Genomic DNA, 21,462 nt, shown 5'->3' on the forward strand with positions numbered 1-21,462 from the left:
TGACTGGAAAAGAGCAGAGGGGAAAGAACGCCACCTTGAGGGGAAGCGAGGAACTTGGGGTCCGAGTCGTGTTTCCTCAGCTTCACGTGCTGCTTCCTGTCAGATACGACGTTGGTGATCCACCTGCAGGTGGAATCTGGCACGTGCAGTTCAGAGAGCTTGTCCTGCAGCAGGCCAGTGAAAGGAACAGCTCCTTCCTATCTCCAGGCCATGGTCAAGCCCAACACCCCCCCCCCTCCCGACCACTTTCGCTCTGCGGCCTCGGGACGCCTGGTTGCCCCGTCACTTAGAAGATGCACTCATGACCTCTGATGACTAGTAGTTCTCCTGATTTCCTACGTTACATGCACTTATTGTATAGGTCGCTTTGGATGAAAGCGTCGGCAAAATGACTGTAATGAACAATAATCGTCGAGGAACTATGCTCTTTGGAAAATGTTTATTAAAGCTTTCAGTAAAAAAAAAAAAAAAACCATTTGGCGATAATCTTTCTCAATCAAATCCTCAGTAGTCACCACACTGCAGCAGTCAAGCAGGACATGAAAAGCACAAGAACACTGTAGGAAGCGTTACGTTTAGATCACCGTTGACGGCCCTCGATTTATTACTGCTCAAAACGAAGGTCCCGTCTCTCAAAGAAACCGCGGAACAACCCATGTATGTCGAAGCATCAACCAAGCGAAGAAAAGAAAATCATAGAACTTCCATAAACTAACCAAAGGCATCCATCGCAGTAGGCAGTTCAAGACTACCAAGGCACAGGTACAGATGTACACTAGTCTCCCATCCCCTTATCGACCCCGCAGTGCTATTCAGTGGCGGCTGGCCAGTACAGGGCGCTGGGGTGCTGCCCCCTTCAAACATCAAGAGATGGACATCTACTTAAACATCTTAAATATAATTTAGCTGTATAATGCAAATTAATTATGAAATAAAAGTGTTTTTCAGTCTGAGCGCCTGTCAGCAGCCATTAAATATGGGTTCAAATGGTGTTTGGTTGGTTCCTGTCTGAATACATATGCTTCCTGGGTGAGGGGCGCCGGCCAAACCATACCTCATGTAAGCCCTCAAACTTGTGGTGAGCAGGTGACCTGAGGCTGCTGTCTGATTGGTTTCTTCAGATTTTCCATGGGGGCGCAGTTCTGGGTGCCCCAGACACCCCCACTTTTACTGGCAGTGAATTGGTATCGGTTTAATGTTTTTTGGATCTAATGTGATTGGATAATTCTCGTGGCTGTCAATCATGTTCACACCCACCACGACGCCTCGTCTCGACTGTCAATCATCCACCGTCTACCAACCCTGATAAAATCTATAGGCTACATTGTCCTTCATAACTGTGTGAACATTAAAGCAGCTGTCAGGTGTGCTGCGCCAAGGTAAATTGCGCCCCCCTCCCCCCAATTTTTTTTAGCACCAACTGCAGTGGCAGCCAAGTGTTCCACCCTTTATTGGTTATACGACAGCAAACTAAACATGTTCTAGAACACCTTGGTCCAGTTCAGAGTTACAGGGATCTGGCTCACATCATGGATGTAACTGGGACTGGGAAGAAACCCATGCAAATGTATCGACAATATACAAAGTCCACACAGGTGACCTGAGACAGAACCAGGGACCAACGTGAGGCAGCAGAGCTAACCACAAAGCCACCTTAACAACCCCCACCACCACCATCCTGCAACCAGTTCTTTCTGACGTTAGTAGAAATCAGTGTTCGTCTTGCAGTGCAAAACTCCTCTCCCTCAGTCAGCTGATATAAGGTTATTCCCTGCACCTTCTATAAAGCTTGACAATAAAACCGGAACTTTCCAAACATGACCTGTTGTAAGACAGAGTGACAGCACAGAGCTAACCAGGGATGCATCAATATCATATGCAAAGCGACTTTGAGCATTAGAAGAGTGCTATATGAGTTTGATTTATTATTATTATTATTATGTTTCATTGCCCATACTGATTCCGAGTATAACTCTAAGTATCGTCACGTACAGAGCACCGATCCGATCCATTACTTTTCTTTTTTCCCCCCTTTTTCTGCCAAGTTGTATCCGGCCAATTACCCCACACGTCCCACCCCCTCTCATGATCCGGGGAGGGCTGCAGACTACCACGTCTCCTCCGATACACGTGGAGTCGCCAGCCGCTTCTTTTCACCTGACAGTGAGGAGTTTCACCAGGGGGACGTAGCGCGTAGGAGGATCACGCTACCCCCCCCCCCAAACAGGTGCCCCGACTGACCAGAGGAGGCGCTAGTGCAGCAACCAGGACACATAACCACATCCGGCTTCCCACCCGCAGACACAGCCAATTGTGTCTGTAGGGACGCCCGACCAAGCCGGAGGTAACACGGGGTCCCGGTGTTGGTAGGCAATGGAATAGACCGCTACGGTACCCGGACGCCCCCGATCCATTACGTTTGTTGAGCAGCGTAGGCCATTAGTTTTGGGTCAGCTGGCAAAGTAACTGAGATAGAACTGGCAACATGTACATCGTTACGTCATGCCAATAAAGCCATTTGAATCTGATAGAATCAATTTTTCCCCCCAACATTATAGAAATACAGGCTTCCAAAAAAAAGAGAAAGGCTTTTTCCTTTTTTTGAAGGCTTTTTTTCAGGTGACAGGCATGGGTGCAAGTCCATGAATACTTGGACAGCATCCAGCGCTTTACCTGTGCCCCCCATCCGTAGGGTTAGTGGTTGTGTCTGGAAGGGAAGCCGACGTAAAAATTTTGCCAAATCTGTATGTGGATTGACAAGACCATACCGGCTCGTCAAGGCTCCAAACCGGATCGGTCAAAGCCCAGGTTACCAACGGCCGCCACTGGTGCTGTGCCCTCACACGGTATCAATTGAAACTGTAAAATCCGCTGTGGCGACCCCTGCGAAACAGGGAATAAGCCGAAAGAAGAAGATACAAACACAGGCTTCTAGTATGTGCCAAAAATGCTGTAAAACAAGACATGTTTTACTTTAAATGTGACATGTTCCTCATGGCTTTGGCGTCAGATTTTAGTCTTTGGTAAAATCTCCCATACCAATAACCCATTTTAGTCTGGTATCACCCGGATATCCGGCACCAGCATTGTATGGGTGCATCCCTAGTTCTCAAACAATATTGATTATGGTTAATGAGGGAGACATCATCTCAGCCATAATGACAGAGCCCCCACAATCCCGCCCACCTAAAGGACCCAGGAGGGTAAACTGAGGCAGCTGCCATGTGCTGGAGATATCCCACATGTAAAAATGGCGTTCAGTTTGTCTGGATGTATCTCATGTCATCCCTCCTTCCCCTCTCATCTGTCATTACTATTGACAATAAGAACACAAACAAACAGGAATTCTCCAGGGACACATTAAAACTGAACAGTCAAATAGGATAAAAGAATAAATTAAGAACCAATCAATCATAAATACGTAACTCTATTCTTCAAAAAAAAAAAATCTCAAACTGGACCCAGTGGTAGATATGAGGAAAACAAAAACAAACCAAAATACCACCTTTTAAAAAGGAGGTCCATCAGAATATCTGAGATGTTACTCGTCCACCGTTGTTCTAGGACCCGAGGGGGTTCAGAGCTCAGAGTTTCGATCATGGCTGTGTCTCTCCCTGGGCTTAACTTCACACTCCTTCTTGAAATCGCAGCCTTCCAACAGGTGCCTGTACCTCTGACGGACATCCTGGTAGAGTGGAGCGTCCTCCTCCATCCCGGGAAACTGAACCGGCGACTCGTTGAGGAGAAACTGCAGCCTGGGCTCTGGGTGGCAGTCGTACAGGACGAAGAGCATGTTAGCGGCGTATGGGACGACTTTGCTGGTCTGGAAACTTCTACCTGCAGAGGCATAAATTTACTTGCGCTTTACATTGCAACAGTCTTCCTCCAGACGCCACCATTTTATTTTTCAACATGGTTCACCTTTCTGGGAGTGTCCGATAAATATTACACCCTGTTCTATACTGCATATGCATGTACACTACACAGCCAAGCGTATGTGGACACCCCTTCTAATTAGTGGGTTTGACTACTTGAGCCCCACCTATTGCAAACGGATGCATAAAAGCAGTGGTGTAAAGCGCACCGCCATTGGACTCTAGAGCAGTGGAAACGCGTGATGAATCACGCTTCACTATCTGGCAGTCTGACAGACCAATCTGGGTTTGGAGGATGCCAGGGCAACACTACCCGCCCGAATGCATAGTCACAACTGTAAAGTTTGGTGGAGGAGGAATAATGGTCTGGTGCTGTTTTTCATGGTTTGGGCTAGGTCCCTTAGTTCCAGTTCCAGTGAAGGGAAATCTTAATGCTACAGCATACAATGACATTCTAGAGAATTGTGTGCTTCCAACTCTGTGGCAACAGTTTGGGGAAGGCCCTTTCCTGTTTCAGCAGGACAATGACATAACCTCAACTCCATCCAGCATCCTGGAGATGAACCGGAACACCGACTGTGAGCCAGGCCTTCTCCCCAACATCAGTGCTCGACCTCACTAATGCTCTTGTGGCTGAATGGGAGCGAATCCCCACAGCCATGTTCCTCAATCTAGTAGAAAGCCTTGCCAGAAGAGTGGAGGCTGATAGAGCAGCAAAGGGGGGGGGTGGGCAACTCCATATTATTGCCTAAGGCTTTGGAATGAGATATTCAACAAGAACATACGGGTGGGATGTTTGGGTGTCCACATACTTTTGTCCATGCAATGTATTATTTTTCCACACCTTTCAGTAACATACTTCTTGAGGCCTTTACCCCTAAGTAACCTCTAAGACCCCCCTCCTTAAGAACGTTTCTTGTGCTTTCTCTCCATGCGTACATGTATCAATAAATATTTTTTCAAGACCTCATTGCTCATATACTTTGATTGATCATCAAATCAGATTTTTTTTATTAATCAGGGAGTAAAATATCTTTGACCCACACCACACCAAGCAACACAAATACCACACCATACCATTCCACATCATACTACATCGTACGATATCATACCATACCATAACACAACATATCATACCATACAACACACCACACCACATCATACTTCTCCATACAATACTGTACAACACCATATCATACTACACCATACTGTACCATGCTGTTTGGAGTAGTTTTCCGAGGTGGGAGGGGTCTGGTCCTTGTAAAAGCCCAGGAGGGAAAGGAGGGGGAGAAGGGTCTCAGCATGACCCACCTGGATTGTTGCTGCCTCAGGGATCTCTTGGCCTAACCTGCAATGGAGAGGAAGACAGTGAAAGCAGAAAATAGAAGACGGACATGCCAGGTCAACTGTAGTAGTAGCAGTAGTCTTTCAACTTTCTTGCTCTAACTGAGACCTGGATCATGCCAGAAAACACTACCACACCCGCAGCTCTGTCTGATGTGTACTCTTTTTCTCACACTCCCAGAGCTGGGAGGCGGGGTGGTGGCACTGGTCTGCTAATCTCCCTGAAATGGAAATACTCTCTTGTTTCCATCCCACAATTTTCTCCGCCCTCTTTTGAATTTCCCACTGTTACTGTCTCTTATCCAGTCAAACTCACCATCGTGGTTTGTGTACCGCCCACCAGGCCCCCTTGGTGAGTTTCTGGAGGAGCTTGACACACTTCTCTCGCACTTCCCTGTTGACGACTCTGCACTTATCCGTTCTCGGTGACTTCAACATCCACACAAACAAGCTAGATCCTCTTCTCTCTTTCCTCTCCTCCTTTGACCTTCACCTCTCACCCTCTCCTCCTACCCACAAGGCCGGCAACCAGCTGGACCTTATCATTACGAGACACTGTCCTATTTCCAAACTCTCTGTTACTCCCCTCCAGCTCTCTGACCACTATTTCATGTTGTACTCTCTTTCCCTCTCTTCACCCCCCTCACCCCCCCTAAGACTCTGGTGCTAGCCTACAAGGCTGTGAAAGGAACAGCGCCTTCCTATCTCCAAGCCATGGTCAAGCCCTACACCCCCGCCCGACCACTTCGCTCTGCTGCCTCGGGACGCCTGGTAGCCCAGTCACTCAGAGGCCCCTGCTCTCGATCGACCCGGTCAAGGCTCTTTTCTGTCCTGGCCCCACAGTGGTGGAATGAACCCCCCACTGATGTCAGGACAGCATCTTTCGGCGCAGGTTGAAAACTCACCTCTTCAAGAACTACTACCCTGTTACTTGTTCTTAGCACTTATTGTATTCACTCATAAAAATAAAAAAAAAACCTCTTTCTTGCACTTTTACTTTAGCACTGGTTTTGCTCTTAGATGCTTGTTTTAGATGCACTTATGACTTCTGACGACTAGTAGTTCTCCTGATTTCTTACTTTAAATGCACATATTGTAAGTCGCTTTGGATAAAACCATTGGCTAAATGACTATAATGTAATGTAGTATTCTCCTGGATCACCACCTTGTCATGGTGGAGAAGCTTGCATATACTACTAATGATCCCAAGAGCTATGCTGTCTGGAGCATGGATCCTGGTAGGGTCACCCACGGTGGATAGGTCAAGGGGGAGGTTCCAGACGAAGTGTGATCCCACAAAGACCTCAACGGCAGAACTGGTGGAAGATGTCTTCAGGTCACAATGCCAGTGAAGGCGGATGAAGGCTGCAGCAGAGGGTGGTCTCCAATTTTCTTGGTTCTCCATGCCATTGGACTCTGGCCACCCCCTGCCAAGGACCATGTGGTGGCTGCAGGTGCATCAACCTCTCCACGTAAAAAGATGTCACGCACAGGTGTCCTCCAAGGACAGTCATACTCAACCCTGAGTGACTGCCGATGATGATGATGAGTAGGAGTAGTATTCAAGGAATAGTTTGGAATTCATGTCCTCCCTCACCACATCCATAAACCTCCTCTTTGGCCTTCCTCTTTTCCTCTTCCCTGGCAGCTCCACATTCAGCATTCTTCTCCCAATATACCCAGCACCTCTCCTCCACACATGTCCAAACCATCTCAATCTCGCTTTGTCTCCAAAACGTCCAACCGTACTCGTTCCTAATCATGTCCTTCTTCATCACTCCCAATGAAAATCTTAGCATCTTCAACTCTGCCACCTCCAGCTCCACCTCCTGTCTTTTCATCAGTGCCACTGTCTGCAAACCATGTAACATAGCTGGTCTCACAACCATCTTGTAAACCTTCCCTTTAACTCTTGCTGGTACCCTTCTGTCGCAAATCACTCCTGACACTCTTCTCCACCCACTCCACCCTGCCTGCACTCTCTTCTTCACCTCTCCTACACTCCCTGTTACTTTGGACAGTTGACCCCAAGTATTTAAACTCGTCCACCTTCATCACCTCTACTCCTTGCATCCTCACCATTCCACTCTTCTCTCCAGTGCATACCTCCACCTCCCCAGGCTCTCCTCAACCTGCACCCTACTCTCGCTACAGATCACAATGTTGTCCACAAACATCATAGTCCATGGAGGCTCCAGCCTGATCTTGTCTGTCAACCTGTCCATCACCATAGCAAACAAGAACGGGCTCAGAGCCGATTCTTGATGTAATCCCACCTCCACCTTGAACCCATCTGTCATTCTTCCGTGAAGACTAGAATTGCCAATGGCAGAATGGTCTTCAGCAACTTAACAGAACATATCTTCTTAGCAATAAATAAATAAATAAATAAACTTGGCATAAACATGTTTTACTATGGTGGAGGAAGAGAGGTGCAGAGAGAATGCGTGGGAGCTTTAGAAACACACACAGAAAAAAAGGAGTGAGACGGCGAAAAGCCAGAGATGGAAAAAGGGCAACCGAGGGGACGGGAACTATTATCCCGCTGGGATCTGATTTTCCCTAAAGGGAGCCAATGGAGGGGGAAAGGAGAGGAAGCTACAGAAGAGAAAGTGCGTGATGGATGAAGAGAACGCAAAGAGGACCTGACCTGCTCTGCTGCACAGCCAGCTCCAGTCTGGCGAAGAGGTCGTGGAAAAGAGAGCAGCTGGATTTGCTGTTGATGCTGTGCCCGTGACCCCGCTTCCAGTACTGCTTCAGATCACTCTTGTACTCCAAGACCTAAACAGGGGAGGGGGAGAAGAGAAAATATCACAGCCATGGCCTCGCTTCCAGCCTCAGCCACTCTGAAACTAGAACACTTTCCACAATACCGCTTTAGAGGAAAACTATAGTTTTTTTTTCTTCTTTAAAACTTGGGTCTTATTTTCTCAGTTTTTGCCATTGTGTGTATCAGTTATGATATCAAGTTACTCACTGGCTTAATGTTAGACATTTTGGATATGGGACTGCTACTAGAGAAAGCTTTACAACGCCATATTATGGTGCCACAGAATACAATCGTTAAACCTGTCTTTACAACAACAATGATAAAAAAAACCGTAGTACCTCGGTTAGACTGCACATGGTTTTCCCTTTTTTTAAAATTTCTCTCCCTTTTTCTCCCCAATTGTATCCGGCCAATTACCCCGCTCTTCCGAGCCATCCCGGTCGCTGCTCCGCTCCCTCTGCCGATCCGGGGAGGGCAGCAGACTACCACATGCCTCCTCCGATACATGTGGAGTCGCCAGCCGCTTCTTTTCACCTGACAGTGAGGAGTTTCACCAGGGGGACGTAGCGCGTGGGAGGATCACGCTATTCCCCCCAGTTCCCCCTCCCCCCCAAACAGGTGCCCCGAACGACCAGAGGGGGCACTAGTGCAGCGACCAGGACACATACCCACATCCGGCTTCCCACCCGCAGAGACGGCCAATTGTGTCTGCAGGGACGCCCGACCAAGCTGGAGGTAACATGGGGATTCGAACCGGCGATCCCCGTGTTGGTAGGCAACGGAATAGACCGCCACCCTACCTGGAGGACCTGCACATGATTTTCCCTTAACTACCACATCTCATTTGTGCTGGCCGGGTAGTTTATGGATGGTTCCTTCTCCCTACAGTAAGTATGGGCAGCTAATTCCTGTGAGTGAACCAGGAAGTAGCTCGGCAATGCAACTGACCGTTGATAATGTTGGACATTTTGGGTAAAAACTTTTAACTTAACACTTTAGACTTGATTTCCAAATATGTGGTTCTGCTAATTGGGTTAAACTGGACTTGCTGAAACGGGTCTGATGCTCAGGTTGCGCTGTAAAACGCAGTTGTAAGGCTGTGTCCAACAGCCGACCCATATCCACAGTCCCTTCATTTGAAGGGCTGGTAACGTGTTGCTTCCCATTTCCAAGCCACCAGTTGTTTTATGTCAAGTTGTTCTTAGGCGCTAAAGTCTGTTACTTCAGATGACATTATATAATTCCTGATAAAGCATACTTTCGCATTACACCTACTTTGGCATCGTCCTCATCAAACAGGTGACACCAGGGGGAGTTGAGGGACCTGATGGAAAACTCATAGGAGCACAGGAAGAATGCCGCCTCGACCAGATCTGAAGAGGGAGAGCCACACATACAACGGATTAGAGAGAGAGAGAGCGAGACACAGTGACTAAGAGAGAGGAGAGAGACAGGAAAAGCGAGAGAGAGATGACAGGGTACAGAGAGGCAGAGATAGGTATATTCATCCATCCATCCTTATCCAAACCAATCATCCTGCTGTCAGGGTCGTGGGGGATGCTGGAGCCTATCCCAGCAGTCATTGGGGGCAGGCAGGGAGACACATCACAGCGCCCACACACACATTCACACCTAGGGTCAATTTAGTACGGCCGATCCACCTGACCTACATGTCTTTGGACTGTGGGAGGAAACCGGAGCACCCGGAGGAAACCCACGCAGACACGGGGAGAACATGAAAACTCCACACAGAGGACGACCTAGGACGACCCCCAAGGTTGCCCTACCCTGGGATTCAAACCCAGGACCTTCTTGCTGTGAGGCGGCCACACTAACCACTGCGCCATCGTGCCGCCCACAGGTATATTCATGTAAAATGTAATGGAACATTATTAAAACATGAAAACCACTGACAGGTAAGTGAATAACATTGATTATCTCGTTACAATGGCACCTGTCGGGGGGTGGGATACATCAGGCGGCAAGTGAACAGTCAGTTCTTGAAGTTGATGTGTTGGAAGCTGGAAAAATGGGCAAGCGTAAGGATGTGAGCGACTTTAACAAGGGCCAATCTGTGATAGCTAGATGACCGGGTCAGAGCATCTCCAAAACGGCAGGTCTTGTGGGGTGTTCCTGGTATGCAGTGGTCAGTACATACCAAAAGTGGTCCAAGGAAGGACAATCGGCAACGGGGTCACGGGCACCCAAGCCTCATTGATGCATGTGGGGAGTGAAGGCTACTGTAGCTGAAATTGCTGACAAAGTTGATGCTGGCTATGATAGACAGGTGTCAGAACACAGTGCATCACAGCTTGCTGGGTATGGGGCTGCGTAGCCGCAGACCGGTCAGGGTGTCCATGATGACCCCTGTCCACCACCGAAAGCACCTACAATGGGCACGTGAGCATCAGAACTGGACCATGGAGCAATGGAAGAAGGTGGCCTGGTCTGATGAAGGACATTTTCTTTTACATCATTTGGCCAGCCAGGTGCATGTGCATCGTTTACCTGGGGAAGAGATGTCACCAGGATGCTCTATGGGAAGAAGGCAAGCCGGCAGAGGCAGTGTGATGCTCTGGGCAATGTTCTGCTGTGAAACCTTGGGTCCGGGCATTCACCCGGATGTTACTGTGACAAGTACCACCTACCTAACCGTCGTTGCAGACCAGGTACACCTCTTCATGTCAGTGGTATCCCCTGAAGGCAGTGGGCTCAGGTGGTTTTAATGTTTTGGCTGATTGGTGTATATGGCAGAAGATGCCAGATAAAGACAGCATGATCGCCATGGAAGACAGAGAACTATAGCTCTGTCTAGTGTAGGGTTTCTAGTCTCTGTATGTCTCGACGGGTAACGCGCTATGCTAGCCCAGTAGTAGGGTGAGCGGTCCATCCATACTTAAAACGTACACGCTCTCAGGGCATCCGGGTGGTGTGGCGGCCTGTTCCATTGCGTTCCAACATGGGGATTGTAGGTTTTGAATCCCCGTGTTGCCTCTGGCTTGGTTGGGCGTCCCGACAGACACAATTGGCTGTGTCTGCAGGTGGGAAGCCGGATGTGGGTACGTGTCCTGGTCGTTGCACTAGCGCCTCCTCTGGTCAGTCGTGGCATCTATTCGGGGGGGAAGGGGAACAGCTTAGGAGAGAGAGCCTTCCTCTGTTGCTCTCCCTGAGGTTTCTTCCTATTTTTTCTCCTTGTTAAAGGTTTTTTTTTAGGGAGTTGTTCCTTATCCGATGAGAGGGTCTAAGGACAAGATGTTGCTGTTGCTGTTAAGCCCACTGAGGCAAATTTGTAATTTGTGATATTGGGCTATACAAATAAAATTGATTTGATTTGAATTGATTTGAATAGCGTGATCCTCCCACGTGCTATGTCCCCCTGGCTAAACTCCTCACTGTCAGGTGAAAAGAAGCGGCTGGCGACTCCACATGTATCAGAGGAGGCATGTGGTAGTCTGCAGCCCTCCCCGGATCGGCAGAGGGGGTGGAGCAGAGACCGGCACGGCTCGGGAAGAGTGGGGTAATACTTTAATACTTGCACAATGCATAAAAAGTGTGACACAATCAGCATATTTTCGCATATTTCCCGACCTGGTGTGATGCGTTTGTGAGGAATATTCAGTTTTTTGGCCACCTTCCTCTGGACTCGCTCCATCTCTTGCCCTCTTTTGAATTTCTCCACCTCGATCAGCGCTGTCTTGTTATTCTCCACCCCCTCAATGAAACTGCGGCAATGGTCAAAGAAACGCATCAGCTCATTATTCACGTCGTATTGATACGAAACCCCTGGAGAGAGAGACGGACAGACAGACAGAGAGAGAGAGAGAGAGAGAGAGAGAGAGAGAGAGAGAGAGAGAGAGAGAGAAACAGATGGTGAGAGCGAGGAAAAGCTCTATCTTGCCTGTATAAAAGGTGACCTGTATAGTCTACTGTCTATTTGTATAGGTGATATGCATACACTACTATTGTCTGTCCTGCAGTGTATATGAGGTTCTGCTGTCACGTGGGTCAGTGTATTTCTTTTACTCTCACTAGTATCATCACTTTAAACGGGGATCTTTTTTTTGGGGGGGGGGGGTGAAGGGCAACAGAAACCCATCCATCCATCCATTATCCAAACCGCTTACCCTGCTCTCAGGGTCACGGGGATGCTGGAGCTTATCCCAGCAGTCACTGGGCAGCAGGCAGGGAGACACCCTGGACAGGCCGCCAGGTCATCACAGGGCCCACACACACCTCGGGACAATTTAGTACGGCCGAGTCAACTGACCTACATGTCTTTGGACTGTGGGAGGAAACCGGAGCACCCGGAGGAAACCCACGCAGACACGGGGAGAACATGCAAACTCCACACAGAGCACGACCCCGGACGACCCCCAAAGTTGGACTACCCCGGGGCTCAAAGCCAGGACCTTCTTGCTGTGAGGCGACCGCGCTAAGCACTGCGCCACCGTGCCGCCCAGCAAAAGAAATGAATGTCAAAATCATCTCATATTAGGGCATTAGGGCATGGGAGACGGGTACCTGGACAAACACAACACTGTTGGCTTCCCATCAAAAAGCACAAGAGATCTGAATGGAAAGAAAGAACCATCGACAAACGGGCATAGATAAGGTTCTCTTTGCATATTGCTTCTACTCCGTGACCAGATAGTCTGGGCCGGTTTTAGGTGGGTCTAGTCAAAGGTAGTAGCTTCAGTTAGAGGGGAGCGTCGCCAAGAACACCCCAAAAACTCAGGAATAAAAAAAAAACAGCTGAAGGTTATGGGAGGAATTGACCTCCTGACAGATGAATGAGTACTGAAATGGTCATGTCAGAGATTTGGGCAGCAGTTGGTAAAAATACAGAGGGGACAGGAGAAGCAGTTGAAAGAATGAAGGGTGCGTTGGACAGCAAAAAAAGGTGAAAGGTGACGCGTGGCTTTGGGGGTTTCATACAGTAAGCTGTGAGCGGTCAGGAATTGAGGAATTTTAATGGTAGTTATTCTGGAATTGGAAGAATTTGTAATGGTAATTGCTGTCATTAATAGAAGAGCCAAATTTGTGCAAAGAGACAAAATTATAACTGCCATCAGAGTTACTGGTTAGGACAATGTCAGTGGTGAAAGGTCTTACAAGACCTTTTTAATCAAATAGAGGGAAAGATAAGATTTCACAGCTGGGATGAATGTGAAAATCAATTAACTTTAAACTTATCGAAATATAAAACAACGTTGATTTTTCAACTAAAACAATGAATTCAAAATGTCGAGTTTCAATAATTTTTAAGACATTGGCCATAACACATTGGAAATTTCGATAGCTAGTAAAATGAACATCATTGTGTCTTTGTGGACTTAGAGAAAGCATACAACGGTGCAGAATGAGGAGGTGTGGTATTGTATGAGGAAGTTGGGAGTGGCAGAGAAGTATGTAGGAGTGGTGCAGGATATGTATGAGGGCAGCGTGACAGTGGTGACATGTGTGGTTGGAGTGACAGATGAGTTCAAGGTGGAGGTGGGATTACATCAAGGATCGGCTCTGAGCCCTTTCTTGTTTGCAGTGGTGATGGACAGGTTGACGGATGAGATCAGGCGGGAGTCTCCGTGGACTATGAAGTTTGCGGATGACATTGTGATTTGTAGCGAGAGAAGGGTGCAGGTTGAGAAGAGCCTGGAGAGGTGGAGGTATGCACTGGAGAGAAGAGGAATAAAAGTCAGTAGCAGCAAGACAGAATACATATGCATGAATGAGAGGGAGGACAGTGGAATGGTGGGGATGCAAGGAGTAGAGGTGACAAAGGTGTATGAGTTTAAATACTTGGGGTCAACTGTCCAAAGTAACAGGGGGTGCAGAAGACAGGTGAAGAAGAGAGTGCAGGCAGGGTGGAGTGGGTGGAGAAGAGTGTCAGGAGTGATTTGCAACAGAAGGGTACCAGCAAGAGTTAAAGGGAAGATTTACAAGATGGTAGTGAGACCAGCTATGTTGTATGGTTTGGAGACGGTGGCACTGATGAAAAGACAGGAGGTGGAGCTGGAGGTGGCAGAGCTGAAGATGCTAAGATTTTCACTGGGAGTGATGAAGAAGGACACGATTAGGAAGGAGTATATTAAAGGGACAGCTCAGGTTGGACAGTTTGGAGACAAAGCAAGAGAGGCAAGATTGAGATGGCTTGGACATGTGTGGAGGAGAGATGCTGGGTATACTGGGAGAAGGATGCTGACTATGGAGCTGCCAGGGAAGAGGAAAAGAGGAAGGCCAAAGAGGAGGTTTATGGATGTAGTGAGAGAGGATATGCAGGTGGCTGGTGTGACAGAGGAAGATGCAGAGGATAGGAAGCGACGGAAACAGATGATCCGCTGCGGCGCCTCCTAACGGGAGCAGTTGAAAGTAGTAGTAGTAGTGAAATGAACATCATGATAGAGCTGCACATGAGAGCTCAGCTGAAACTAAGATGTTAATAACTCAGCTATGTTCACACCTATGAGCTTCATTGATTTGCATTCTAAAAATGCCAGCATGGATTCATAGAAGACATTTGAGCTTTCAGCACATCAGGGTTAGTTTTAGTGAGGTTGGATGCAAAATTAGTAATCTCTATGATTTTGTAATGATCAAGGTGGTCCACGTGAGGGCCTTTCAATGAAAATTAAACTGAAAATAGTGTAGTCATTTATTCTCAAATAGGCACTTTCACTTAAACCTAAGAAAGTTATTGATTGGTTTACAAAGAATCAATACCACCTTCCCTTCCATCCTTCCCCTTTCTTTCCTCCCTACCTTTTACCGCCCAGTGTTTGTGAAGCCCCTGCTGGAAGGCCTCTAAGCTGTCTAAGCAGCGTTCCTTGGAGCTGGTGAGGAAGTGGATACGATGCCTCCTCAGGTTCTCCACACACAGCAGAGACGGAAACAACATAGCCAGACGTACTGCCAAATGTCTGTGATCGTCTCTGCCTTTCTCCACCAGTTTCCCTGGAGAATGGGGGGGGGGGTTAGGAGAGGAGAGGGGAAATCAAAATATAATATACGCATGTGTGTGTGTGTGTGAGAGAGAGAGAGAGAGAGAGAGAGAGAGAGAGAGAGAGAGAGAGAGAGAGAGAGAGAGAGAGAGAGAGAGAGAGAGAGAGAGAGAGAGAGAGAGAGAGAGAGAGAGAGAGAGAGAGAGAGAGAGAGAGAGAGAGAGAGAGAGAGAGACTTGCCCTATTTGACAAGTGTTCTACTTTGGAAAGAAGAACTGGAGTTGGTCCCCGGATGCTGCAGCTGCCCACTGCTCCTATACAATAGGACGGGTTACATGCAGAAGACAAGTTTCATAGTAACCTGTACAATGACAAAATAAAGTGACTTTCATTGGTGTGCGTGTGTTCTTGTACGTATGTGTTTATTTATGTATGTGTGTGTGTGGGGGGGGCATTAGACAGCCACACTGTCAATTAGAAAACCACAGACTAGTGTAGAAACATGTCGTTATAACGTCATTCAGATCACGGGTAACCACTGTCATCGTGCGGGGAAGGATTTCGGACCGACAAACCAAACACGTGAGGCAACTGTAATACTTACAATGTTATTGGAACCATAAACCATATATATCAAACGACGGTGGGTTAACTAAATGTCACTATGTGAATTATATGACTTGCTACATGTAGATAGGGGATGCTTGTGCAGCCAAGGCCAGCGAGAGGAGGTAAGAAGTCTGGGACAGAGAGACCCCAAGGCAAGCACAATATGTCAAAACAGGATGAGCACCCCCTAAAGGTCACCCACGAGAAGGTGGCATTGACCAAAGCCACAGGTGACGTAACAGGGGGCACAAAGGAAGGCAGGCACACTTGCAGGATTGGCTGTGTGTCTCCAGATCTGTGACTAGTGAAAGCACACCATCTCCTAAAATGAGGTGACTGGTTTTTTCCTTCACATCAAGGGACTCGGGGACCACGAGGGTGTACCCCCACACAACTCACCATCCATGTTGTCGGTGTACCACATCTCCCAGTGGCTCTTGATCTCGCCCAGCCAATCCTCGGAGTTGGACGCCTCGTCCATCACCAGGTCGTACAGACGCCGCATTCTCCGGATGTTTTTGACCGTCGGGTAGCGGGTGCCGTGTCGTATGATCGCCGTCAGGTGGACGGGGGTGCAGCCGCCGGACGGCGGGGGTCTCAGGTGCGACCCGTCGACGGCGAGGACGTCGTCCCGTAAGCGGGGGTTCACGTCTTCGTATCGCCCCTTCGTTCCGAAGCAGCCGGCGATGGGCGGGACGTTTGGGTTCTGGGCAGCGCAGCACGACAGGCGAGTCAACGCGAGACTCAGCGTCGTCAGCACGAACTTGTGCTTGGAGAAGGCAGGCGTCATTTTATTTATTTATCTTTTTTTTTTCTTTTTTTAGTTCTGAGGCAGCTTCGTCAGCACGCGTGCAACGACCGGAAGCCCGTCGACAGCGCCGCCGGCGTCGGCCCGTATTGATGTTCCGGGTTGGTGACGTCAGCGCGTTTTTAAACGTCATCCCGTCGGCCGACCGAAACGCTCGATCGAGACTCAGATTTGGACGCGCCGGGCTACGCGGCTACGCTTTACAAAGTAGGGCAAACGCCATACAGGCAGATGTGGGCCCCTGTGGGCGGGAAGAAACGGTAACACTTTAGTATGGGGAACATAAAAACACTTAATTACTAGTGAATTAGTAATGATCAAGATGTCACTTTAGTATGGGGAGCATAAAAAAAACTTAATTACTAGTGAATTAGTAATGATCAAGGTGTCACTTTAGTATGGGGAACTTATTATAAGTAACAAAAACTTAATTACTAGTGAATTAGTAATGATCAAGATGTCACTTTAGTATGGGGAACATATTCTAAGTAACAAAAACGTAATTACTAGTGAATTAGTAATGATCAAGATGTCACTTTAGTATGGGGAACATATTCTAAGTAACAAAAACTTAATTACTAGTGAATTAGTAATGATCAAGATGTCACTTTAGTATGGGGAACATATTCTAAGTAACAAAAACTTAATTACTAGTGAATTAGTAATGATCAAGATGTCACTTTAGTATGGGGAACATATTCTAAGTAACAACAACTTAATTACTAGTGAATTAGTAATGATCAAGATGTCACTTTAGTATGGGGAACATATTCTAAGTAACAAAAACTTAATTACTAGTGAATTAGTAATGATCAAGATGTCACTTTAGTATGGGGAACATATTCTAAGTAACAACAACTTAATTACTAGTGAATTAGTAATGATCAAGATGTCACTTTAGTATGGGGAACATATTCTAAGTAACAACAACTTAATTACTAGTGAATTAGTAATGATCAAGATGTCACTTTAGTATGGGCAACATATTCTAAGTAACAAAACTTAATTTAGAGTAATGTAACACTATGAACACTTGTAGTTTTGTGTTTTGTTATGTAAGAACAGACCATATTCATTAAGTGTTAGTAAGGGAGAATAACTCTTCTTGTGGTACTACCACCTTATAAAGGCCATACTAAGCAAAGCATATTGAGATGGTACTACTAATAAGCAATTATTCTGAGGTTATAGAGGGAAAACTCATAGTTAATGGCTTACTGGTTGTATAATAAGGCCATGCAGAATAAGGCATTAATAAGTACTTAATAATGACCAATTAAGAGCCAATATGTTGCTAATTTGCATGCTAATAAGCACTTAATTAATGGTGACTACGTTCCCCATACTAAAGTGTTACCGAAGAAACATTAGAACATGTTATGATATATTGTCAGAAATATGAGGCGGAAAGAAGGCGTCTGACTCAAAATCTCAGAAAAATAAAAGTGCAATTTTATTTGATTTAGTGGATATTCTACGGAAGAATTCAGCCGAGTGTTATGAAATGTCGTTTCGGTTTCTTAGAGTAACTAATTTCCTGACGAAGATTTGAGGGTGTTTTTGGGGGGGGGGTGGCGTAAATGAAAGACGTTCTGATCCACACTCCGTACCATGTTGTGGCGGTATTGCACCAATTCGTTGTTTTCTAACCGCCAATAAACAAGAAGAAGAAGAAGAATAAAACCCAAGAAGAAGAAGACTGAACTGATTCATACGATCCAACCTTTGCGTTTGTATGTTTAGGACCAAGATAAATGGGCACATGCCGTAGCAATGCACAGCTCGTTTGTTTTTTTTAAAAAAGCCACCAGTTATTTTTTTAAACCCAATTACTTTATAGACAAAATACGTTTATTGTTAAAAGCAGCACGAAACACGCAGTAATTGACCTTTCCGGCGGAGAGAACCAGCTCACATAAAAAACAGTTTCTAATGCCGCGCCTTCGTCGAGTCAGGCGGTGCCCTTGTTTTACAACACAGGGTGTCCCTACGCGCCAGGCGCTAGTTCGCATAGCGCAGCGTTTCTGTCATTTCTGCCGGTTGATTTCCCCAAACGAGTTCTTGTACGGAATCGTGTCAGTCGCACATTACTTCACAACCCTATTTGTGAAAAGTGGCGGATGGGTGATGCGGATTTTTGGACAAAACGCCCTCGTCCGTTCCAATCAGCTCGAACGCCCGGCTCCGGCGGGCGGGCCCGGGGCTATAAAACACGCGCTGTCGTCGTTACCCCGCTGCGCGAGCCGAAGCGTGCAGAACGCGTTCTTCTTCTTCTCGCGCTTGACGTTTAACGCGACCGTCTGTCACGTGATCCGCGGCTTTTATCGCCGCAAGAATTGGCCGATAATGGCAGATGCAGTTATTACGTGCGTGTGTGTACGCCGGTGAGTTTTGTTTCTCAACAATCTGTGGCGATCGCGGGGAGATTTGATAGACGGGCGGCTGTGGCACGCCGAGGGAGCTCCGAGCCGAGCCCGACGCCGCGGACTGCACATGCCGCAGGTAAGGAAGGTGGGGCCACTGGATGAGGCTGAAATAATGTGGAGCAACCAACCCCCCCCCCCCCCCGCTAACTACGCCTCTGGGTTCGTCGCGGTTCCAGCTAGGCCCGTTAGCTGATCCAAATAGGGATGTGTGTGTGTGTGTGTGTGGGGGGGGTCCCGTGGTCAACATACACGTGTGCAACTCGGAGCAGGAAGAACGACCCTTTCCTCTTATTTGTTGTTGTTGTTGTTTACAGATGCCTCGGTTTCAGTGGGACGCGCGCACGCAACGTGACGGGTTACAGATTTTTTTTTTTTGCAACACCTGTTACACCCCGGCATTTAAAACGAGCGCACCCAGCTCTCACACCACCGGGCCCGCAAATGCAGAACGTGGCTGTCGGGCCGTGTTAGGGGTACACGCCGGTGTGCCCCCCGCTGGCCTGCCGTCAAACCGCCGGAGGAGCCCACACCTGCCCCCCGGATATCGGCGAGTCGACTGCCGGCAGTGGTGTCCGATGACGGCCGGTCGGTCTGGTGTGAGACTCGGTGTTTAGTGAGTTTACTCGTTTTTGACCATCGCAGGCTTGTGGGTGTGGGTGTGAGAGTGTGGGTGGTGTTGTGGGCGGGGGTGTGAGTGCTTGCGGTGTACGCACGTTTGTTTTATCAGGTAAATGACTCGACTTGTGAAATCCAGATGTGCTCTGAAATAGATTGTGATGAGTGTGGACAAAGCTCCCGAGGGACACCTCTGGCAGGGTGAAGTTAGATAATGTCTTTTATGGGGTGTTTATTTTTTAAGGTGTGTAATTTTCACAACTCTTTCCTGTCAAACGACACAATAAACAAAGTGGATTTTCACATGTGAGTGCCAGGTCAGGCTCGCTTAGTGTCCACTTTTGCACTGGTGTGTGTGTGTTTTAACAGCACCAGCCCAGTCACAGCTTCATTTTTACGTGTTGTCCTCTTGCAGACAGACACTGCTATCACTGAAAAGTGCACCACTGGTGCATTGTTCAAGTGTACTGACGGGGTTTAACAGGCCGCGTAACTGCTGAGTGTCCAGTCGATTAAAAAAAAAAAAAGTTTTGCCCAGCCCTTGAACTTCCCAGTCGCACAACATAACACGCTTATAAAAAAAGGTGCTTGCAGAAAGGATGATGTGTGGATGTGGTTTTTGTGGTAGGTTATGCAATCACTCTGACTAACAAATAATGCAACATTTGAAACATCACACATGATTGCAGATGGCAGATGTTCAAGGATTAGAGCAACGGGCCTCCGTGGTCCGTCTCAAGGCAGCGCTGGTTAACTGGGAGTGGGGCCTGCTGGCTGTTTAGACAGCGTTTGGAGCGGCGAGACCAGACAATCAGCCTGCTGAAATGTTTTCCGCTCTTTCAGAATCCGTTGCCGCGGGGCTTTTTGGGGCGTGGATGCGGTTGCCGTCCAACTACGTGCCCTGTTGTTTTCCGCCGGTGGGTATGGGTTTGTGTGTGCCTGACAATAGACAGATGCAGTGGTTTTGTCTGTCTCTTGATTTTTTTTTCTTCTTCTTCTTCATCCCAGTTTGGCATGCCCGATTCGCCTGAGGTCCCACCGGTGCAGGACCGGTTAGCTGAGGGGGCAGGGGGGGGGGGCAGTGTTTAAAAGGCCTCAGTCAGAAGACGGAGAGAGGGACACGCAGTTTAGCCCGTCCAGGAAATGGGATTTTCTTCATGTATCAAACTTAAAACACTTCCAAGTGGTTGAGTTTGTACCTGCTACAGAGTGAAAGAGTGAACACTCTGTCAGAAGGGGGGAGGAACTTTGGGGTCTCTGCGGTTGCCCTGTGATGGCCTGGCGGCCTGCCCAGGGTGTCTCCCCGCCTGCCTGCCGCCCAATGACTGCCGGGATAGGCTCCGGCATCCATCCCCGTGACCCTGAGAGCAGGATAAGCGGTTTGGATAATCGCTGGATGGATGTGCTTGGCCAATTACCCCGCTCTTCCGAGCCGTCCCGGTCGCTGCTCCACCCCCTCTGCCGATCCGGGGAGGGCTGCAGACCACCACATGCCTCCTCCCATACATGTGGAGTCGCCAGCCGCTTCCTTTCACCTGACGGTGAGGAGTTTCACCAGGGGGACGTAGCCCGTGGGAGGATCACGCTAGCCCCCCCCCCCCCGGTTTCCCCGAACAGGCGCCCCGACTGACCAGAGGAGGCGCTAGTGCGGCGACCAGGACACACACCCACATCCGGCTTCCCATCCGCAGACACGGCCAATTATGTCCGTAGCAATGCCTCACCAAGCCGGAGGTATCGCGGGGATTCGAACCAGTGACCCCCGTGTTGGTAGGCAACGGAATAGACCGCTACGCTACCCGGATGCGTTTTCTTACGTTTGAGGTTACGGTGTTGGGAGGAACACTCTCAATAAAGGAGGAAGATCGGTTGTCAAAACATGTGCTCTCTTTTAAGACACGTCTTTTCTTTCCGAGCTGGACCGGCAAGTAATACTTCTGTATTTTGAGGTATTTCTTTTCCTTCCAAGGGATTCCCAAGGAAATGCACAAGACGCCTCCTTCGTGTATGGCGTTTCAAAGGCGTCTTATTGTTTCCAGATGGGGCCCTGTTCGTTTTGCAGCGTGCGTGTGTGAAACAG

General features: G+C 48.1%; 1 protein-coding gene across 1 annotated transcript; it reads right to left on the reverse strand.

The window, feature by feature from the left end:
- Positions 1 to 425: 425 nt before the first annotated feature.
- minpp1b (multiple inositol-polyphosphate phosphatase 1b) lies at positions 426 to 16,571 on the reverse strand. Its single transcript, XM_056297222.1, has 7 exons — positions 15,933 to 16,571; positions 14,746 to 14,937; positions 11,578 to 11,772; positions 9,265 to 9,362; positions 7,870 to 8,000; positions 5,090 to 5,223; positions 426 to 3,837 (listed from the first exon to the last, which is right to left on the reverse strand). The coding sequence occupies exons 1-7, from the start codon at positions 16,321 to 16,323 to the stop codon at positions 3,578 to 3,580; spliced, it is 1,401 nt and encodes a 466-aa protein (XP_056153197.1). The 5' UTR covers positions 16,324 to 16,571; the 3' UTR covers positions 426 to 3,577.
- Positions 16,572 to 21,462: the final 4,891 nt, after the last annotated feature.

Source organism: Lampris incognitus, chromosome 17 (assembly GCF_029633865.1).
Source record: "Lampris incognitus isolate fLamInc1 chromosome 17, fLamInc1.hap2, whole genome shotgun sequence".
Taxonomy (NCBI): domain Eukaryota; kingdom Metazoa; phylum Chordata; class Actinopteri; order Lampriformes; family Lampridae; genus Lampris; species Lampris incognitus.